Source organism: Crocodylus siamensis, chromosome 10 (assembly GCF_052110815.1).
Source record: "Crocodylus siamensis isolate JL-2025a chromosome 10, ASM5211081v1, whole genome shotgun sequence".
NCBI lineage: Eukaryota > Metazoa > Chordata > Crocodylia > Crocodylidae > Crocodylus > Crocodylus siamensis.
Genome location: NC_143404.1, coordinates 19488136 through 19510825, shown reverse-complemented (window position 1 = coordinate 19510825; position 22690 = coordinate 19488136). Strand labels below are relative to the sequence as shown.

At 49.8% G+C, this 22690-nt stretch overlaps 1 protein-coding gene across 2 annotated transcripts in view; it reads right to left on the bottom strand.

The window, feature by feature from the left end:
* The window catches only part of PPARGC1B (PPARG coactivator 1 beta), an 84952-nt gene extending 62972 nt beyond the window's left edge, over window positions 1-21980 (bottom strand). For both annotated transcript variants that reach the window (XM_090065214.1, XM_090065215.1), the window contains exon 1: window positions 21840-21980. In XM_090065214.1, the coding sequence (XP_089921340.1) occupies window positions 21840-21923 (84 nt within the window). In that variant the 5' untranslated portion in view covers window positions 21924-21980. The remainder of the gene's footprint in view (window positions 1-21839) is intronic.
* Window positions 21981-22690: the final 710 nt, after the last annotated feature.

The following is a 22690-nucleotide window of genomic DNA, read 5'->3' as shown; positions in this document are numbered from 1 at the left end:
CAGTAGAGGTGCCCCCAGGCTCCAACTTTCCTTCCCCTGCCCTCGCTCTGCTTTCAAACTTTGTTGTAGCATTAAAGTCCCACTGTGAGCTAACAGAACAATGTGCTCTGGGTGAAAGTTCAGGCATTTCATGTTATAATGAACAGTACTAATGTTTTACTGGGTTGTAACAAGACTGCAAGTGGCCTCACATGACTAGTAATTCAATGCCTGTCTGACCTTGTCCCTGCCTGCCCTTACACGCACACCGGTCCTCTAACACTTCCAGGCAAAAGAAAAAAGAGAAGAAAGAGGGTGCGATTGTGAAACCGACTGCTGCAGAACCACATCCCCATCTGTGACCTATCCCCAACACTCTCCCAGCCTCTGCTGGGGAATGGCCAAGTGCTAACTTGTTGTTACAGGGAGGTGGTTTTCCAGTACTCCAGCACAACACCAGATTATACTAGAAAATACCTCTGGGATGGGCCTAATAAACAGACCTGTAAAAAGCCCAATATAAGCAGGCAGCAATCAGATGCCATGGAGGACCCTCAGTAACTCCTGACAAACTTCAACAGTGATGTACTTTCTTGCAAATGTTGACTGGATATCAGACTTAAACAAGTATTATCAAGAAAAAAATGTAAGAAGGGAGTATGAGCCAGCTCTGCTGGCTTTCAAACCACCAGTCCCTCCTGCAGAACTGATCCCAGCCCAATACACTACTTCTTCCTAGGCTAATGCAAGACAAAATCCAAACCAGAACAGGCCAGTGGCCCTTTAATCCATTGTTCTGTCTGACGAGGAACTCATACTATGGCATAGGAAGTGCAACACACTCTTTCCTGGGAAACTAACACAGATGTGCTCTCCTCTGTTAGGGACGCCCCAGCTGGAAACCAGCAGACTGAGGCATGAGAATGGCTCATTGCAGATACCATTCGAATTTAAAATTTCCTGGCCTCTTCGCCTCAGATCTGCAGCAGCAGCAAGTTCCAGAGGTTAACCTAAAGCAGCTTTTCCTTACACTTTCTTTAAACTCTACTAAGCTAACTGCTATCTTTCAGGAATGGCACAAAGGAGCTAGCTGTTCCCAAGCCCCTGCCCTTTCAATACCATCTCCCAAATGTCCCAACTGGTGAGAGACCAGAGGAAGGGTGCTACTGGGGAGGCTGGTTATGGGAATGAAATATAGCCCCATTAAGCTGTTGCTCATGGAGTGAGGGAAAAGAGGCAAATGAATGGAGAAGGGAGACTGGAAGAGCTGAGTGTGAGCAGAGGAAGGAGCAATAACTAAGTAGGGAAACAACACTCGCAGGGTTCCACGTTCCAACATACCATTGCTCCTCTGTTTCCTGTATCATCGTGAACCCTGGTGAACGTGAGCCCACAGACCTTCTCTGTCTCCCCTTTTAACTACAGGGCACTGTCCCGTCTCCAGTTACTCTGCTAGTCCTTGCCCTTGTAATCTATCTTCTCTGGGAATCTGACCCCTGGCTGCCACTAGGCTGTGCCGCTACCCTTCCCCAGATTGTGCCTTTGGGACAAGGTGACCCTTGCTAAGTAACACGGCATGGAAAAGGCCAAGACCAACAGCCCCAGCGAATTCAGAACTGGGGCCAAAGGCAAGAGGGGTAATACAAGAGGCAAATGAGGAGGCTGGGGAGGTTGAGCCAAGTCCTACCTCTCCTGCTATAAGAAGTGTTACAGAAAGAGCTCCAGCCCTCAGTGCAGGATGGGAATGAAGGAGGGAAAGTTTAGGACACCACTTCCAGGAAAATCCTTCTGTATCTGCAACAGGGTGGTACTGGCAGCAAACCAGGAGGTTCATGTGTTCCAGCATGTTCAGGAGGATACTACAGTGGTGTCTTTAATTATGCACACAGAGCCCGTGTGCAAGGAGACCCATCTCCCAGCAGACATACACGTTTCTCCTCAGTGCAAGAGCAGCAGACACCATACCCAGCAACCCTGCTGGTGCTGGAGTCATCCCAGACTGTTTCATGTCCTGTCCTTGGGACCTGCACAGGTGCTCTTCAGTGGTCTGAGACTGACATGCAGGTTAACTCCTTGATGCCAGGGCAGCTGAGAAATCACACTGGATGCTAATCCACCAGGCAACCCTGACATGGATACCACTGGGATCCATTCTGCTGTTGGCTCTGTCCCAACCTGGGACACAGAGACTGACAGAGTCCTTTAAAGAACTGCCAGGCACCTCCCTGTCCTAGCAGCAGCATCTCTGAGAGGCTCATGTCCCCTCCTGATGACACTGGAGGTAATTATCACTGAAGGTAATTCCAGCATCACCAGGAGACTCCTCACCCTTCCTGTCCCCTGAGCCACACCTTCTATTCACAAGGAACTGTTTGGGGATGGCATTGTTCTTCCTGCCTCCTACGTCTGCTTCTTTGGGACAGAGGCTCAAGTTCACCTTACAGGGTCTCTGCCACAAAGCAGAGTTAGCCTCCACACGGCAGCAAAAACCACACTCGCCGTCCCCAGCGGGGACATGAACAAAGCAGCCTTCACTGCACTCTTACAACAGTTCACAGCACAAGCCTGGTCAAAGCTAAGTGCATAACTAATGGAGCTGTCTCCTCTCAAGTGGATGCAGTGTGTGTGTTCCAGCACAATCGGTACAACCAGCTGTGGGCTGAATCGAGGAAAGGTGTGGGAGGGGAACTCGGATCTCCCCACAGCTCCCTGGGTCTGGAACGCACGGCCCAGGGCGTGCCGGCCACTCCAGTGAGGTGACGCTGTACGAGACGGTGACACTGAGCCTCCCAGCTGAACTACTGTGTGCAATGGAGTCTCCTCAGATGCCAACTGTACGAAGGGAGCAAACTTCAGTCTGAGTTTTAGGTGGGGAGGAGAGTAATTACTAAAGAAAGGAAGTGAAATGGGTGTGCCGAGCAGGGCATGGCAGGCACTTGGATTCTGCAGGAAAGGGAGAAGTGGCGGGGAGTCCTTGGAAAGAGGCCCCTCTGGGGCGAACAGCACTCAGCCCAACCCAAAACCTTCATACACCATCGTGAAAAGCAGCAGAGCTGCCAACACACCCAGCAAGGTGCAGCCCTCATTTGGCTGCTGTCTGGAATGTTATTAAACAGCAGTCACTGCCGCGCTGTGCTAATCAGTCTTAGACCCACGGGCCAGCGCCAAGACAACGGGGAGGTAGGAGGGGTTTGGCAGCAAAGCATGTTCCATAGGGCCTAAGCGATGGATCATGTCACATGCCCTACACAATCGCCTCCTTCCCCGTTCTCTAAGTCAGGAGACACTGCCAAGTTATAGCAGAACCACGCACCACCACCTACCTGCCCTTGGCCACTTCCACCTCAGACCACAAATACGCCGCGGCACTGCATCAGGTTTGCTCCATATGAGCTGTGACAGGCATACAAGATGCTCCTGTCCGCCATGTGGATGGAGGGGCTGGCCCACAGGAGAGGGCAAGCAAGGGGAACAAGAAAGAGATGGATGTTCTCTGGAGGTCCCCCTGTTTGAAAACCATGTGCGCATGCGTGTGCATGCCACCCCTCAACCCTCTGCACAAAAACAGACTGCTTGCAAGGCAATTTCACACCCATTTCTTGAAACAGCTAACTGACCAAAATTTAAAACTGGTGGAATAACAAGTTGATATTATAATTCAGAAAGTACTGGGGTTTGATATTTGAAGTCAACATCTCTCTCTCTCTCTCTCTCACTCACACACATGCACACACACACTTTCTCTCTCTCTCTCTCTCTCATCTCTGCCTTGGTGCACAGCTGCCAGTATACACCCAATAATGTGCAGTCTATGCTCAGCTTGACCTGTGAAGTCTCATTTAAAGTGCAAAAGGAAAAGCAAAGTGAAAACAGCACTGAAGCTGGTCAGTGTGTCACACGAAGGCAGTGACCCTGCGTGACTGGGAAGCAGCACAGGAAATGAAAAGCAGGTCCTATCCCCAGAGTTTACTCTCCCCCTGAGACATGCAGCTCTTCCCATTCAGTGTGTTTTCCTTTCTCCCACCCCCTCCTTCTCTTCCTCTTGCCCTGTAACAAGTCTGTTGGGGCTTGCAAAATCTGGCACTATTTCCACTAGTTGCAAAGCTGGGAACTGGTGGACTCCCTCAGGGCCAACTACATTGCTCAGGACAGAGATAAGCATCATGACTGGGATGTCTCTGCTTGCTGCCATGGAGATGAATATGGCATCACCAGTTTCCTTAGGATCTCCCTTGAAGCAAGCAAAAAGAGCCTGTGCCCACCTGACAGCCACATCAGCAATCAGGAACTTGCCTAATGTGTGTAAATTGGGCAACTGCCATCATTTTTACTGGGCAGAAGCAACCAATAGGTCTCAGTGCACAATGCTCCATCTTGAACCCAATAAGCAGGGCTGGAAATGGTCATCTCTTCGGGCTACACCATGAGCTACCCATAAACCATAATGGAGAAGTTAACATCCCTCAGGCTGTCCTGAAGCGTTAAGCATTAGATAAATCTGCTAACTCTAAGAACTCTCAGCTAAGCACTGGGAATTTATGGAAACCCATCATAGGAGGTTTTTAAGAACAGATTCGACAAACACCTTTTAGGGTTGGTCTGACTCCATCTCATTTAAAACAGGGAAAGGACCAGCTGACCTTTTAAAGGACTGGACGTTACAAACTATGGGTATCACAAAATCATCACAATAAAGATGGAAAAGGCTTCTCCCATGCCAGACAGTCAAGTCCTAGCAGACCCTCTCAGCAGTTCAGATGCTGTTTCCTCCACAGATCAAATAAAAGTGATGTTCTGGTGCCAAGCTGGCTTTCCTCAGAGGTGCTCAGAGGAGGAAGTGCTTGGCACAGCAGCTCACCTCTGCTGGATCTGAGCGATAGCTGAGATGACACAAGAGGGGAAGTGTGGTCAAGAAGAGCCAACAGGAAAATCAGCCTTGAAAAAATCCTGGTCCATTCCCACTCGGGGGAGTGAAGATTTGTCTGAACTTCTATTTAAGCATCAAAAATACTGGCAAGATGCTAAAGTGTGAGCTCTGTCTGGTAAATGGGGGAAGAAACATGTCACACCAGGGCAAATGCCAGTGACTTCAGTGGTGTTACTCTGGATTTACTGGAGTGCAATGAGCAGGATCAGGCCTGTCTGGCTGCTCTTATGAATGAAGATGAGAAGTTACTAAAGATACCTTTGTGAAAATACACTATTAATAGTAATACTATGTATTTTTTTCACAGCTTTCTGTAACTGTCTTGCTCATTGGCAAATGCTAATAGATTAGGCCTCACTACAACTGTCTGTGAGTGAGTGTTGTTAAGACTGCCAGGATTTTGGTAACACAGTCGGGGATACTGAGGCACAAAGGGGTAAAGTGACTTTTCTCAGGCTGCAAATCACATCACTGACAGAAACAGGACTACACCCCAGGAGTCCTAGTTTCTGGGAGAACCAGTAGATGAAGCTCCTTCCCCCAGTTACAAATGACAGATGATTGTATCTCACTGGTTCTCAGCTTTTTAGACTCGAGAACCCCCTCAATAGATGCACAGTCCCCTGGGGAAGTGCCAGCTCTCAGTTTTCAATCATTTTTTGGCTATGGAAAAATAATAGAGCAGTTCTTCTGTTGCAAAGAACCTGGAAAGACCACAATAGGGCAGAAGAGTTTTGACACTATGGATTGCTATTTGAAATCTCTGGGTTTATCTTGTGAATCACATTTGCACGCCTAATGGTGCTAACACTGCATGGCACCCTTTAAAAGCTCTCAAGGCACCCCAGTGCCACAGGACCCTGGCTGAGAATCACTGTTGTCACTGGTGCCACAGCTCCAATGGGCTCCTCACAAAGGAGCAGGTCCCCATTATTTTTAGATTGCTGGTGCATCTTGCACAGGAGCTGCACAGCAAGACTGCAGCTGTACCAGTTACCATGACAACGCCATCACTCCTGCTCAAGATGGAGATGACGGGACCAGCAAGGAACGTGAAAGGAGCTGACATTATCCGTCAGCCTGAAGGAAAGTGATTGGGATTCACCTGAGGCGGCAATCAGTTCCCTGCACACTGACCTGGCCCCATGGAGCCACCTCCCATTGTCAGCTCCTTTCCTGCCCAGCCTGTGGACTGGCTCAGAATGGACCACGCTCTCAGAAAGGGGGCAGATGCTCTGACAGCTGTGTGGGCAGGCGCTGCCCTAGGAAATGCAAGGGATCCCAGGGACGCCTCCCCACAAAGTACGGGCTGTAGAGGTGCTCCCCACAAGGGCTGCATGTTCCAGCATGCAGCTCGGCAGGGCTGCTGATAGTTCAGGATGCTGGGACTCACCCAAACCTCCTTATTGAGTCTGAGGAGGGCTACACTGTGCTCAAAGTTATGCCAATGAGGTTCAGCCAATCAACTCTGGGTTCCCTTCTAAGAAGTAATGCACTACCCAACAGGTATATCCCTCCCAGCAGGGATTGGTACATCTTTGCTGCACCTCAAAGAGCCTGGGAAATGTGCTTAAGCAAGGGCATAGCAAAGTCATAGATTCATACACGTTAGGGCTGGAAGGGACCTTGAAGATCATCAAGCCCAGCCTGCTGTCCCAGGGGCAGGAAGTCAGCTGCAGTCATAGGATCCCAGCAACATAAGCATCCAAACATTTCTTGAAAGAGTCCAGAGTAGGTGCCTGCACCACTTTTGGAGGTAGTCTGTTCCACGTCTTGGGGGCTCGGACAGTAAATACATTTTTTCTTATGTCCAGCCTGAAATGGTTTTGGAGCCATTGGTCCTTGTTTTACCTTGGGGTGCTCTGGTGAACAGATGTTCCCAGACAGATTACCTGATTGTATATCCCTTCATCAAGATAGGCCCCACCTTCAGGGTTTTAAACCACTCCCAGGGCTTCACACAATACCTGTGCAGTAACTCAAGGCAGGTCTGCTTCTTAAAGCCTCATATCCTCAACCCAGGTCTCAGGAAAGGCCAATCCATGCCCCCATTTATCCATCACAATACCCTGGCACCCTGTGCTGCTCAGCCTCCTGCCTCCAGCTCTCCCCTGGAACCGTAAGCTCCTCTAGGCAGGGATCATGTCTTCATTCGTGCCTGTAATGCACAAGAACACCGCTGGCCCTGCACCGATGATAATGGCAAGGACTTGAACAACAAGCCGGTGGGTTTCAGTTCAGTTCTGAGCACACATCTGTCCTTCCTTCTGAGTCATTCTGCTGTGCCACGAGGTTTGTGCACTTACACAGGGATTCCCAGCATGACTGGCATTAACTAACCTTCACCCTGGCAGGCTTAGTGGGAAGCCCAGGAATTGAACAGACTGTGGTGGCAGAACTCAAAAGGAGCCCCTCCTAGTCAGTGCTGAGAGACTCTCAACTGGGCGTCCTTAGATAACCCTTTGGGTGCCTTTGATCTCCTGGGCTGTTGGTGCCAGATCAGTACCTTTTCCAGCACCAAGGGAGTAGGGTATGTTCCCGAGTGGCACAGAAGCCAAGCAACATGAGACTGGATGCAACGAGCCCTTCTGGGGTCTTGGGTTTTCCCATCCATCAGCCTACAAAGTGCTGCTAAAGAGGGATTCCAGTTATTCTGGAAACACAAAGCCTTCTGCAAACCTCAGGTCAGAAGTCCCAAACAATGCTGTATCAAATTGATATTCAGGGACACGTGTGGTGGAGGATGGGGGAAATCAAATACACTGCATTCTCCTCCCAGCATATGACTAGGAATTGGCACAGTTCCCCATAGAGCCTACCACGTCACCTGAACCCAGCTAAGAGGCCATTTCAAGAGGCTCCTTCTCCCCAACCCCATCCTCTGCTCTTCTTCCCAGTGCGGGTGCTACACTGTACTTGTGTCAGTTTGTTTTAGCGATCTTGCCACTGGTCAGCGCTGCAGCAGGATCCCTGCAGCAGTCTGTGTTACATCTTTTTGCCTGAGCTGCTTCCTCCCCTGTGCAGTATTCTGCAGCCCTCCCGTTTATTACAGCACTGCAATTAGCCCTGCTGACCTCTGAAATCCTCAGCCTCTCTAAGCAGCCATGCATTAAATCCCAGATCCAAGAGTGGAAATAGACTTTGTGAAAGGCTTATGGCCCTATTTATTACATTTCACGCATGAGGGATTCTGATTGTACAGCATAATACCCCATTTAATGCATTGCAGTTGTTGCTTTCTCTGCCTCTGTGTTGAAACAGACAGACAGATGGACAGGTAGGAACTGGAGAAGACGGCACCGTCTTGGCAGGTGTCTATTACTGTCTGTATCTTGGGTTGCTAGCGGAGCATGCACACACACAAGCTAGCAGGGATATTGATCTAAATGAAAGCTAACATGGTATACTCTTACACGGGTAACTGTACCTACCACGCATTTGTATTCCTCAGAGCAGGGTGTGACGATATGAGCAATCTGTCTGTACAATTTATGGATTCAGTGTGAGGTTATGAACCCTCTGTCTGTAATCTTTAGCAAGCTGCCAACTCCATTTTGAATGTGCAGTCCTTTACCTTTTCTATTGTTTCTTCACCACCATGTTGGAAGGCAACTCCAAAAGGTGATAACAGAGGCCTAACAATAAGCAGAGACAGCCCTCTGCTCACATACACACCAGGCAATTCAGAGACTCAGGTTATACAGAAGAAGGTTGTCTTTGTCTTGCTATGAACTGACTCCCCAGAGGAGCTTTCCATCTATTGACTGCTCTGTGAAATCCTATGAACTATGAACTTTCATTTCTACCCAGGAGAACTTTTATAGTCTTTTCTCCAATGCCTGATGAGGGTGTTTGTGCTCAAAAGCTTACAATTAAAGAATTTTTTTTGCCAAAATCATACTGGTTTAAGAAAAGATATCACCTCTACTATGAGTCCTGCTTGCCTCTTGTCAATGAAGTCACCCAGCAGTGGTGGTTACCTGATGAGACTGATCAAGCAGTTACCAAAGAGAGGGACTGGAAGGTTGGCAAAGGCCTGGAGATGGTCTAGTAGTAGTCTTCAAGCAAATTTTAGCAGCTTGAACGGAGAGAGTTGCTTATACCAGGACCCTGGCTGAGGCAAGGAAAACAGATGCATGCTGGGGGCTCCGAAGAGGCAAGTGAGCAAAAGGAAGCGCATTTAGGGAGTCTGCTGGTTTGCAATGGTCTGTAACCTCCTGCGCTTCGTCCTATAAGTGGAAGCAATGGTATGTTTAGAAACTCTGTGCAAAGCCCACATATAGCTGTGTGTGTGTTTGCTTCCACCTACCACATGCATCCTGAAGGTCCCATAATCTTGGTGAGCTTCTGGGAAAGGATGTCATTTAAACTACAGTGGGAGCCTGAAGAGTCAAGACACGATCCTGGAGACAGCTGGGCAGAACTGTGTGTTGCAGGTTTCAGGAGAGGATGGGAGATAAAGAACCTGTCCCCAAAAGCAAGCCAAGACAGGTGGGGTGCCTAGGCTTTCTCCAGACCCCAGACACTAAAGCCCCTGGGGATTCAGCGGCCAAGTCCCCTGACTGCACTCGGTGAGTGGCCAACAGGGGACACCAAGCTGGAAGCCAACAGGGCACAATGCAAAAGTTCCCCCCCAAGAGCAGAAAACTCCCAGGCACAAGAGCTCCTCATCTGTGGTGCATTGGGAAATCAGTGGTGCCCAGGGACTAAGTGAGAGCAAGAAACAGCCTCTCCTCGGGCTACCTTACCAGACAGCTACTTGTGCCTAGCATTCAGCCACTGCACACGCATTCGTGACAGTAGCTCTCAGCACCATTCCTCACATGGCTCACCTGGGGGCTCACAGGCTTTGCTGACTGCAGCACAATGTGGGGATGGAGAACGAGTCTGCATATCAACTGCAGAGCTCCTGGCAAAGCAGGCAACACCATGTATGCACAGCAGCTCCTCGGGGGCTCAGCAAGGCCCGTGGGAATAAGATTCTAGGCATTCTTTCTCCTTTAATGTCTTGAAAGGGAAACAGTAAGAAAACCACTAAGCTAAACATCCAGGTAACTAAGGACCACATCCATGTAGGAAATCTGCAGCAGAAGTCTCCTGTGCATGTTCCATTTAGAGGATCACACAACAGATCAGTTAGCAGTTCAAACAGCTCAGCTGAGTGGTAGAGCCAAATCAGGGAAGCCAGGGTTTGAGTGTCAGCTCCACAAAGCCGGGCATATGTGGGTATCTCGCTGTACGCACTTATAAATAGATGCACACACAGGCCCCTGAAGCACACAGTGTACCCCAGGCCCAGTGTTCTCAGGACATCTGTGCACACAAAAACAAACTGGGCATTCCCAGCAGAGGTAGGGGCAGGCCACATAACCCGAATCAAAGATGTCACCGGTCAAATTAGGGACTGAAATATCTCTCTGCAGGAAATAGCCTTTCTATTGGCATACAGTGCAAACCTCCAATCCTACAAGAGAATTTACAGCTGCACATCCCTACTGGCAGAACATGCAAACAACAGTCACATACTGCAAAGTGCAGTGCACTCTAGCAGGATGATCCATGACTATGTGTATCTATAGAGGACCAAATCCTGCTTTCATGCCACTGTTTATAGCTCTTACCACAGAAAATATACGTCCCATGTATATCCAAATGCAGAATTCGGTCTGCAGGCTGGGTGCATTTGCTTAGTACCAACCATCAAGTCTCATCAGGGGCTTGATGAGTGATGCTTCTAGCCTCAGTAACCTGAAACAAGAAAAGAACTAGTAGGCCAGCCCAATGGCCCCCTGGCAGGAAAGACCCACATTCAATCTGCTTTCCCAGAAGAGCTGAACTTTGAGGCTGTGCCTGTTTTTTACCCATGCCTCCCAGCCAGCCAGTCCTTGCAAGTTATAAGAGTCAAAGACTAAAGAGACTGACTGCACTCCAGAGAGGGTCAGTGCCTTGGCCAGGCCAGGAACCCTGGCTCTTCTTATAGGTTCATCTGATAGGTCTAAAGTATCTTGAGCTATGGAGTCCAGTTCCTTGGTCTGACTAATAAGCTAACTGGGCCAAGTGGTGCAAGGAAGCCAGGTCCACAAACAAGAGCTTAGGAAGTCATCCCTCACTAATACAAATTGCATACATCAGGCCCCTTTCCACTCTAGAGTCTGAAAAAGCAAATCACACATTATTTCATTAAATGAGCTCAATGGACTTTTAATTCGCTCAATGCCCCAAATGCCAGACAGAGTAAGGCTTATGCCTTACCTTGTCCCTTCTCTTCCCTGAAATACCACACCGACTGGCCCCACTCTGAGAGAGCACAGCCGGCGTTCCCACTGCGGCCCCCTGAAGCACAGAACGTGCTCACAGAAGCACAGGGAGGCACTGCTATTTAATCCGATAGCATGGGTTAGCCTTGTGTTGTCCTAAGTGCGATGTATTTCATCCCCGTTGGGAAATCGAATATTGATGAAGCCATTTGGCCAAACGTGCATGCTGGCCTCAAAAAGCATTTAGACATTTACAAACTAAACCTGCAGGTCACCCTGATGAGAGTTTTTTCCCCCTGTGCTCGTTAGGGAGCTCCCTGCTGCCCCTGATTGGGTCTTGCAAGTAATAACATAGGAGCCAATTTTCCCAGAGCTCTTCTCTCTGCACACGGAAAGGCAGTGCTCAATGTGCTCAGATCTGGATCCCTTCTGAAACTTCTGACTGCTTCACTCAGGAGTGTAAATGAGACAAACTACTGACCCCTTGAAAGTCTGCCTACCTCTATCCTCCAAAAGTTAATCTGGGTTAAAAGATCCTCACATATTTACCTATAGAGCAGCTGTTTCAGGTGACCTGTCCTTTAATCGCAGCACGTGAACAGCTATGGGGCAGGGAGGCAGAGCCATTATGCACCTAAACTTTTGCTCTGACCATTAGGTCTGCTACCTCCCAAGTCTGGCAGGGTTCAGTCCAGGTACTTAATGACAAAATCCAGGTCACGAAAACAACTGTGACAGTTGGCATTTATTGGCAGGTTTAGGGGAGAAGTCTACAGTGACTAAACTCCTGTTCAGCTGCGTTGGGGCCCCTCTGGGTCAGAGGTGATGTTGATCATTTCTGAATTAATGTCATGTAACTGCCTCATTGAGAAATAGGGAGACGCGGTACTTGGGCAGGGAATCTCACAGCCCACTTGCTGTAGCAGCAAAGGGGAGCAGCAGTATATATAAAACTTACTATGCCTGCTCCGTGTGTAAAGACACTTCCTCAGTCTACTGCTGTGTTCTTGTGACCCCCTTCCTTACACTAGTATTAAACTCACACATGTACAAAATCAAAGGCATATACTTGGCAAACCAACCAAAATCCTGAAGGGGCAAAAACAACTCCAGGAGAGGAGCCAAGGGGCAAAGATCACCAAGAAGGCTCCAGATTTGGCCCAAACAGACTAAAATGAGGGAAGTTTGAAAAGTATGAATAATGAATGATAAGAGGCAGACAGAATGAAAAGGGGAGGAGTGAACAGGAAAACACAAGTAACTGGCACACCGCTGAGCTCTAGACAGCAAACAAGGTCTCTGGCTTAGATCCTCCTAGCTGATACCCACCCCGTCAGTTCTCAAAGCATGACTCGGTTTTTTCCCCTGGACTCTAGTTTCACTCATCTGCACCCTCAGTACTGAGGCAAGGAGCAAACAGAAAGTTCACACAGTTCAGTCGCCTGTTGCATCTTGTCTCGAGCCTAGAATACAAGGCCTAGATCAGCTGGGGCTGCCAGTTCATGCTGTAGTGGTTCAGTGCCTGGCACGATAGGCCTTGGGTCCTGCAGGTACTGCTCAACAAGTAATAAATGACTACCAGTGTAACCCATCGACTGTCGCTGTTTCCGTATTACTCATAACCGGAGGGGTTTTTTAAGTCATGGCCACAGACTGAACACAATTCTTTTCAATGTACATAACAAAAGAAACAAGATTTTTTTTCCTCCTAAAAGATATTATTACAAGACAGGGAAGATTTCAAAACATGCCCAGATTGAGAAAACTGAAAGGCTTGTAAGGGCCAGGTAGGCTTTGTGTATAGAAACTCTCCTGCTCTGCATGCTGGCATTTGCACATGGGAAACATTTTCACAGGTGTCCCTGCAACACTGCAGTACACAGAGGCCTCTTTTGCCTTCCCACCACTGAGGCAGTTTGCTTACAACTTGCTGCATTTCACTCCATTTGGGAAGTCTGTTTGATTTCCTCGTTCCCATGGAGAAGCCTTCTGCTGTTGTATTTGGCTTTTCACCATTTCAGGGGAGGGTCTAAAAAATCTCCTGAAAAAGCAATCGCTGTATGTTAAAAAGCAAAATTGCAGAAACATCCCTGCTTTATTTATACTTTGTAAACTACATGCTGCACCTAATTTGGGCTGAAAATCATCTGATCACAGCTTCATCTGCACTACACACAGCTCCTTCAAAGGGTAACTTCAGAAAAGGCCCCAGGCCACAACTTGGACAAAGGGAAGGGAAGATTAACTAGCTCTGGTCCATAGGTGGCCAGCACAAGCTAATACATTTTTAAAGTGAATTTAACAGGAAATTCAATGCAAAGCTTAATCAGCTTGAACCAAAGGACCATGAAAATTGCAAGAACCACTTTACACGAGGAGAATTCCTAGCATAGCATGCCAATTTCCATTTGTGCCCAATCTATCCCAGCCTCTTCTCCTGGCCCTGGAGTTCCTGGGAATTGCACAAAGTTCACTACAGTTTTACTGGATGTGAAGTGCAGAGTCTTCATGCAGCCAGAAAGAGTTCTGTTGGTACAGTCAGCTGATACAGCACAGAGCATCCTGCAGTCTCTCTCCCACTTGCTGGGTAGTATGTGGCCTGAGCTGCCATACAGGGCTCGGCAAAGTGGCTCAAGCTGATGAGACAGGGCAGAGACAAAGCAATGATTAAACATGGCTAAGGAGTTTGACTCCAGGCCTGGCTCCCTGGTTGTAATGGTAACAGCACTCCCTAAAGGAAATAAGGCAAACAAAGTTCTTTGGAGAGATGTGAAATTTTTTATTAGACCAACTAAATCATTGGAAAAAAATATTCTTTGCAAGATTTCAAGCACAAACACCCTTCTTCAGGCATCCCTCCCTATGCCTGAAGTAGGGTGTTTGTGCCTGAAAGCTTGCAAAGAATAATTTTTCCAACTATTGGTCTAATAAAAGATACCACACCTACCCAAAGAACCTTGTCTGCCTATGTCCTTAGACCAACATGACAACAACCCTAAAGGAAATAGTATATTTTCCATGTGGTTTTCAGTGGAGGTATGTGGGACACAAACTCTGCTCCAGGTAGGGCTGCAGAAACCAAGGGGTCACACCTATTTTGCACAAAATAGGGCAAACCACTGAACTGTCTGCAATGAAGGCACAGCCCAGCAAGGCAACAGGTTCCAGCAGCAGCAGCGCTCCTTCCAGATCTGCACAGAGGTGCTTTCTTTCAGAGGGGCTATTAGCCTGGGGCTCCTTCAGCACTTGTCTTGAGTGGGTGTTAGGAACACTTAGTGCTCATGACTGTTATCCCACTGTATATATAACAGTCATTCTGACTGAAATCATAATCACTGCTTGCTCTGAACTAAGCCAGGTGGTCTGATAACGGCCGAGATGTACAGCCCTGGCTACTGTCTTCCACACAGGAAAGCAGCCTGGTCCCTCCAGTGCCCTGGCACCAGGGGACTGCTCTATGTACACTTTCATTCTAAAAGCGTGACCCATAATTTCCACCATGAGGTGCCCTGACCTGGTGAGAACCACCACCCCATGCAGACGGGGAGGTCAGAGACAGCAGGCAGCACTTCTTCTTCCCCAGGAGCAACTCGGCTGGACCAGGCTCTCACTTAACCACCATCGTTCCGCTGACTTCAGCCGAGCTCCTCCTCTGTCCTGGGGGAAGAAGCAAGAGCAGAATCAGACCCGGTCCGTGAGTCGGGACGGCTGTGCTCAGACAGTGGGAACTGACAAATCCTCCTCCACACGCAGGAGAGAGAATAGGAACCTGATTGAGATGCTGATCGGCTGCCTCATGTCTGCATGCACTTCAGCAATGCACAACAGGGCTTCCCTCTGCATGCTGCTCTGACTATGCCAGCCTCGCACGCAGAGAGCTCAGATCCTGGAGCTTGCAATGGTGTGCACTGGGGCCCAGAACGTTCCTGCTGACTACAGGATTTCCTTGCTCTTAAACTGTGGGGAAATTAGGACGCAGCAATTGACTCTTGACTGTGGTCTATGCACGACCTCTTGACTAGACTTCAAGCGGTCTCCAGGTGGTGAATGTGGAAAGCAGAAGCAGCAGCAGCAGCAGCAGCGCACTCCACAAACTGAAACAGGAACTGAGCTGTCTCACCATTCAGGGCTTCCTCACCGGAAGGGGCTTTTTGTTCCAGTGTGCTCAGTGCTGCTGCAGACAAGGAGTTCATAGCTTAGAAGCCACACAGGGAAAGAATTCCAAAAACACTAACAATATACTGTCCCTGTAATCAGCTACTGAACAGCCTGAGGCACTGGCTTGTATCCTAAGCTACCTTTTATTGCTCCCCTCTGCAGCAGTGGAAAAATTCTGTGCAAAGAATGTGCCATCCAGACTCAAGGGGAATATCCAGTCCCAAGGGGAACATCCATGATCCCAGCATACCCTGGTCTCTCCCCCTTACGCTATGAGAAACCAGAGTTGCACAGCAGTGCTCCACCCCTGGGCTGCTCCACATTGCAATGGCATATGGGCCCTCTGGTTCCATGATGTCTAAAGGGAAATTCATACCATGTTCAACTACTGGGACTTCCCTTCCCAAGGCTGGGAAAGCTTCCGGGAGCTTGGACTGACTGGGTGGGGAACATGGGTAGACACAGAGAGATATAAAGAGCTCCTGAGACATTCCAGTAGCTTCTCCTTTATCAGTCCCTCATGTAGTTTGTGCTTCAGATCCCACGAAGCAGCCATCTCGCACTTCGGTTATAATTCTGAAAATTCCCAAAGGTGAAATGAGCTAAAGGTGAAGCTCTGCCTTGTCCTGATTTCAGAAAAGAGTGAGAAGAAGATAAAGGAAGCACCTTGCTCAGACCTGGTCCTAGAACAACCACGCAGGAGGCAATCAGACAAGTGCTAGCCTCAGCAGAAACTGGAAGGCCAGCTAACGTACCTGGCCCCAGGGGCTATGACCAAGCCTGAGCTCCCCCCAGCCCCTTGCAGGGGTACCAGGAGCGCGTTCTGGACTCTGCCCTTTTCAGCCAACGGGGACGTTTACAGCATTTGTTTATCTTTTTTTTTTTAACCATGAATGTAAACAGGTTTAAACTTTTCAAGAACCCAAGCTTTGTAACTTGAAGCAGAACAGCCTGAAAGGGAAATGGACTAGGAGGAAGACCAAAGCGAACAGGACCAGAAGCACCCGTGGGACAAAGAGGTGTGTGTATAAAGTGCTTAGCAGTTCTTGGTAGCTACTGCAATGAAAGCGATAAACAGATACTCATTTGTGGATCTGCATGGCCCAAGCTTGGAGGAAACGCTGAAAAGCAAAAAGGCATAGTGATAAGCTCAGGGAAGTGGATTAGGACAAATCCTCAGGTGGCTCAAACAGGTGGTATCGTTGGCTATGGTGGAAGTAGGCAAATTTACACCCCATGAATATCTAGACCATTAACTTTAACCTTTAGCCTTTAATTTAGTACCACAGCGGCAGTATTTTTAACATGTTCGCTTCTAAGTCTGTTCGACCTGGGATTTGTCTAGACTGCAGCCTGCGTGAGATGACTGTCCATCCTAGTCATTAATTTTCAAGGAAAAGTGTGTTGACAGCCCAGCCACCTGCTACACGGCTGCCGTGACAATAGAATCTGGTTCACTACCCCCCATTTTACGAGCCCCCTCCCCAATACAAGCAGCGTGGCACCACCCCTACAAATACAGTCCCATAGAGCAGATGCCTTGTCTTCCACTGAGAACTCAGAGGCCACGAAGAAGGAAGGAGTGCTCCGTTGCCAGGGCTGACTGCCATAGACAGCTCCGCTGTTCAGAAAGCTAGCTCACTGGCAATCTGCACCTCGCAGGGTTTAGAAAGTCCTCTTTCTACTAAATCACTATTTCTGCCAAACAATCACGAGAAATATAAGCCTTTACAGTGTTGCCATGGAGCCATGGAAGTGGAGGCTGGAAAGTGGATTCCTTTGACCAGAAACATTCACCAAAGGAGGCCTGTGCTGTGGCTCCCATGAAAGGACCTGGCGGATCTCAGTCCCCAGTGCACAAGATGTTCACATCTCACCTGGCTCCTTTGTTGACAGTCTCAATAGAAACAACTCAATGGGTGATGGACTCACCATGGTCTCAGCTCCAGAGGCAGTCCTTCCTGGCATAGCCTGCCTAGCTACTGCAATGCTCTGGGCCTCCAAAACCGATAACCTAATACTGAATTCATACCCAAAAAATGGCACTTTATGCCAAGGCATTCCCTTCAGGCCTCCCACTGCTCCCTGCCCTTCCAACCAACAATGTGTCTCCTGAGTTGGTTTCGCCAGAACATAGAAGAAAGAAGAGAGAGCATCTATTACGGCTCCCTGAAGAGTCGAGTAGCAATAATCTACCAGAGATCCCTGAAAAGATCCAGGTCTTCTGAGCTTCTCCCGGCCCCCATCACCCACACAAGTATGATGCCTCTCATGTCACAGCGGTTCTGCCTCCAGAGTGGGGCTGGCAGACTCCACCTCCTCTCAGACCATTTGTTCTACTCTATGCACTGACCCAATGAGGGCCCTATGAATGGTCCCGCAGTGCTTCTTCTCCACGCTGTGGGCACATGGAGCATCTTCCAGGCAGGAACTCGAACTCAGCACTCCCTCCTACCAGGACACCACAGACCCTGTCTTTAAAAGGAAAAGCACAAAGCCTCAGCACTTTCTTTAAGAGACGCACAACCCCTGGATGTTCAACTAGGTAGAAGAGCAGCCCATTTAAAAACAATACAGCAACCAATTTCCAATGGCAGCCTTCAGTTTGCTCAAAATCACTGGAATCAGTGCCCGTAAGCCAAGAAGAAAAGTGTTCACCAGGCAGCCCTAACACAACTCCACTGACAAGCAATGCTTTCAGCTAAATACCTTAAAAGCTGGTCTCCTCAAAAAGAGGTTCTTTTGGGAATCAGTAAGGAGAGGAGGGGATTCCTGGGGGACCAGTGCTATTTTTAAGCTCTGCGGAGTTGTCAAATGAAAATCAGAGCAAGTGGAGTTTCTTACTACAGAAAAGCTTTTGACATTGGAAAGGTTAATGTGGGATAGAAATCAGCCGTGTACACAAAGCTCCCTTTACCAGGGGCAGTAGGTTAGAACTTCAATTATTCACCTGTTGGAAAGATGCCTTTGGTTTACAGCTTAAAGCAAAGGAAGGGGTGAGCAGGAGCAAATCTCAGCAACCCAACACTCCCATGGTGCAGGCACTGGTATCCCACAGGGGTAAGTGTGAGAAATGCAGGGCTTGGAAATGGACTGACCTGTGGAGAAGTTCGGAAGGGAAGAAAAGGGGGGTCCTGCCTCAGATCCTCCTCCTCCCACCCCGTGCCCCCAGCTGCAATGGGAATTCTCTGCTCCTAGCAGCTGGGGTCTCACGACTGCGACTGACTGCTCCAGCAGCAAGCTACAGTCTGGATGTGTCAAGTTCACTGACGTGATAAAAGATGCCGCTGCCGCAATTCCAAGCAGCAGCCACCAAAACATCTGCCTCAGCCTCTCCTCTGACAAATGCTGGATTTAGCAATAACACCCCGACCCCCTTGCGAACAGCAGTCAGCCTATGGCCTGCCCTGGGAGAAGAACTCAATCCTCAGGGGTGCTGTGCTCTCAACTCCAACTGCAACCAAGTGGCAGTCCCCTTCTCACTCTCCTCCTGGGCAGTAGGAACCTTCAGGCCTCCCGGCACTTCTCACTGATTCACATATTCACATAAAAGAAGATACTCAAATGCTGCTCCAGCAAAAGGCACTCTGGATGCAAGTGCAAGAAGGGCCCACCTTTGCACTGACCTAATTAGTTAAGGCCCCAAGGGAAAAATCTTTAACACGCAAGTATAGGTTAGGAGTGAGAGCAGCACATAAAGGGTAGAACGGGGCTCAATCTATGATGAGTACCTGGAGTTATACATGTATCGGCTTCATTGTCACCTAGCATACGGGTTTGCAACCCAGGACCTCACCCAGGTTTTGCACCCCGTGAATTATGCTGTGAGTGGGATGACAAGAGGTTAAATGGGGAATACTGCGTTCCAGCCCATGTGATCTTTAAACATCTCTAAGAAGCAGCCTGTGTTTTTTTTCCTGTGCTATTTTTCAAACAAGTCAAAAACAGAAAAATCAAACTGCTCCTTGCTCTTCTTGGGAAGCCATAAACCTTCCCTGGCATAGTCCATAGTATCCACTGCGGGTGACACCTTCCAACACCCGCTACCACTAGACAGATTAGCTCTAACTGTTTTATCCCTTGAAGTTGAAATGAACTGGGCTGAATGGATTAAATTAGTTCATAAATCATCCATTTCAAGTGACCGCAAAGCAATCTGGTTTTGGTTTAAAATAAAGAAGGAGGAGGAAACATCAAAAGAAAAACCCTTATTTTCCTTCTGTAGCAATGCAGTTATCAGGTGAATCATCAATGCCCTCAATATGTAAATAGAAGTTAGTCTGCACCCTCAGCTCAATCCAGTATCATTAACCATGCTAAACTTTCACTGTGCCTCTCCCTGAGGTTTAGCCTGCCAAAATGAGCTGGGGCATGGATCACCTATTCCTCTGGAGCTCCTGGCTGTGCATTTCTGCAATAATACTGCAAAAAAAAATACAGGAGAGGATGATGGAGGAGAGCTGGAATTCTTCAAGACTTCCATGAAGCAAATGGATAATATTCATGATCTCATGGCCTCCTGACATTTCAGCCTCTTAGGATAATCTGATCCTGCACTGGAACACTGGGGACTTTGCGAAAGCAGCTTTCAAGCTTCATTGAGAACTCAGTAACCCAGTTGTAAGCAGAGGCTAGTACAGTAGTAATGGGGAGAGACGTCAGAGGCGAGTCTGGGAACCGCCTCCCGTTTATAGTTATAAGAAAAGCATGTGACAGCAGCCAGACTACAGGCTCCACTGCAGTTTCACCAGAGGTTAAGGTACAAGCACAACACAGCCTTACAACTTCAATTATTTTTCAAACAAATGCGCACAAATCATATGGTGGGTTTTGTACACCGGACTGTAACCCTTCCATGACAGTGGAAGAAGATGCAGTTACAAAAGCACCTTCAACACCACGTAACAGACACCGGCTGCATAACACTTCCGAGGGAACCTGCAGCAGTCAGCAACGATCAGCATCACACAGGACATTAGCAGCAATCTTCTGTACATACCTACAGTGCTGCTACCTATCCAGCATCTGTGTGTGCCAGTGCACATGTGGCACATATGAGAAAGAAAAACATGCAAAACCAGCAGATTATTTTGGGAAAGGTCATGAAAAAAATTACTCTTAGTTTAGCACAGGCCATTTGACACCCCCTTTGCAGGACTTGTTCACAAGATGGTGGTTTTGCACCAGACATCCATCCAGAGGATGGCAGCTTTCAGAATGGGCTTAAAAAAACCCCCAACCCATTGGAATAACAATTTAAATTAAACTGTACAATGCAAAACTTGCCCTGGTAAAGTCTTTACGTAGCACATAACATAATAATTCCAGCTGATGTTAGCCATGTCTGCTAACAGACCCACGAACTTTCACCCGCACAAAGAGCACCCAGACTAGCGCAGACTTTCTGAAATATTTTGTAGGGCAGCATGAGAATGCCATGCAGATGCCATGCTACAAAAACAGCCTCCTCTTCTCCAGTGCTTCCTAGTCAGTAAGCCCTATAGTAACAAGAAACCCTTCCAAGCCAGAAAATACCAACTCTGCTTACAAAATCTCCGCTCCCCACTTCTGCCCCTTTATCTGTAATCAAACTGCCGGGGGCTGTCAGTCAATAAGTAATGCAAGTTGCTCCCTTCTCGCCCTCCCCATCTCCACCACCCAACCGGCCCAGTCCTCTGTCAAACTGGAACGCTCCAGCGCTGCGGGGTGCAACAAGAGGGACAGGGCACACCAAGCTAGCTGGTGGCCAGACCTCCCTGGTTCTGTCCGGCATTTACACTAGGGGCAAATCAGATTTCCAAGAGTCCTTGGCTCTTGTTTGTTGTGCACCCAAACAGCAGCCCTTCCCCGCTGAGCAGGTGAGGGAGAGCAGGGCAGCTGTTGTGTAACAGGCGGCTTGGGAAGCGGTGGGTGAGACACAACTGTGGCAAACTCCAGGCCCCTCCATGTGCCTGGGAAAGCAGCAGCAGAGCTGCCTGCTCGATTGTCTCGTCCCTCTCCAGCACCCCCCAAAATGGAAAAGCATGCAGCGCTCTGCCTAGCACACGCTCTCCCGTGACTGCGCGCGAGCTGCCAAGGAGGCAGCCCGGCCGGAGCCCAGCCACGTCTTGGAGGCAGCCCGTTTGCAGCACGAGCCCCCCAAGCACCCTGCGGCTCAGGGAGTCACAGCTGCTGGGGGCGGAAGGGACCTCAGCAGATCACCGAGTCCGACCCCTGCCCGGGCAGGAGAGAGCGCTGCGGGTCTCGAGCCTGCAGCATACAACACGTCTCAGCGGAGGGCATGGGAGGGAGTCGGGAGAACTGCACAGAAAAGGGACTCGGAGGCACTGGAGCCGGCTCGGCTCGGCTCCGGGGCCAGGAGTCCACGTGCGGGTGGTGCTGAAAGTGCCCGGCGCCGCCAGCTCGGCCCGGGGGCAGCACAGCGCGACCTCCCGCCGCGGCCGGCAGCAGTCGCCGGTGCAGCCGCAGCATCCCCCGCCCGGCGCCGCGGGCGCTGCCCCGCAGGGCGCGGGCGGTACCTGGCTGTCGGTGAGATAGTTGAAGACGAAGGACGAGAGCTCCTCGTCCAGCAGCGCGCCGCAGTCCGGCCCCGGCTCCGCCATCTTCGGCTCCGGCTCCGGCGGCCCCGGGCGTGCAGCGAGCGCGGCGCCCAGGAGCCGGCAGGCGGCGGGGCGGGGCGGGGCGGGGCCGGGGGCGGGGCCGCTGCCCCTGCCCGCCCGCGCGCGCCGGGGAAAGCGCCGCGGACCGGCCGGCGGGGCGCGCCTCGTCGGGCCGCTCTCCCCCGAGCACTGGTCCCAGGGAAGCTGCCCGCTCCATATGCGAGCGACCCTGTATCTGCCTCCAGCGGGAGAGTTTGCCTCAAGGAGACCTGGGGGGAGCCGCTCTTCTGGCCTGGTGCAGCGGCTGTCAGCCCAGTTTATGGAAGTGGGAGCCTCTTCCCTTGCTCGCTCCTGGGGCCTTCCGGCTGCCGGCGAGCGAAACTCGGGGCATCCCAGCCCCGAGGGTCCGGGCGTGGGCCTGCAGGCAGGATGCTGCGGAGGTGCTGGGCACCTCTGAAGCCCCAGGTGCGGGTGGCGGATGTTTGCCGGTGGCAGGGCCGCTTGTGGTTCTGGACGCTTTGGCCTCAGATACCAGTTTGCCAAAAAAAAAAGATGTGATTTGGAACTGGTTTTGCTGATTTGACCTGGGGCACAAAATATATTAATGAAAATAAAATAGTCCCAAGGAAATGTCTCAGGCTTGCACCCTGGCGTGGCCTGCAGTAAAGGCGCCACTATATTTTATTCCCCTTCTGTGCAGGGGTGGGGAGCTGGGCTGGCTAGGGGCACCTCCTGACAGTCCGCAGCGGCCTCCCTCCTGCCCTTGTCTC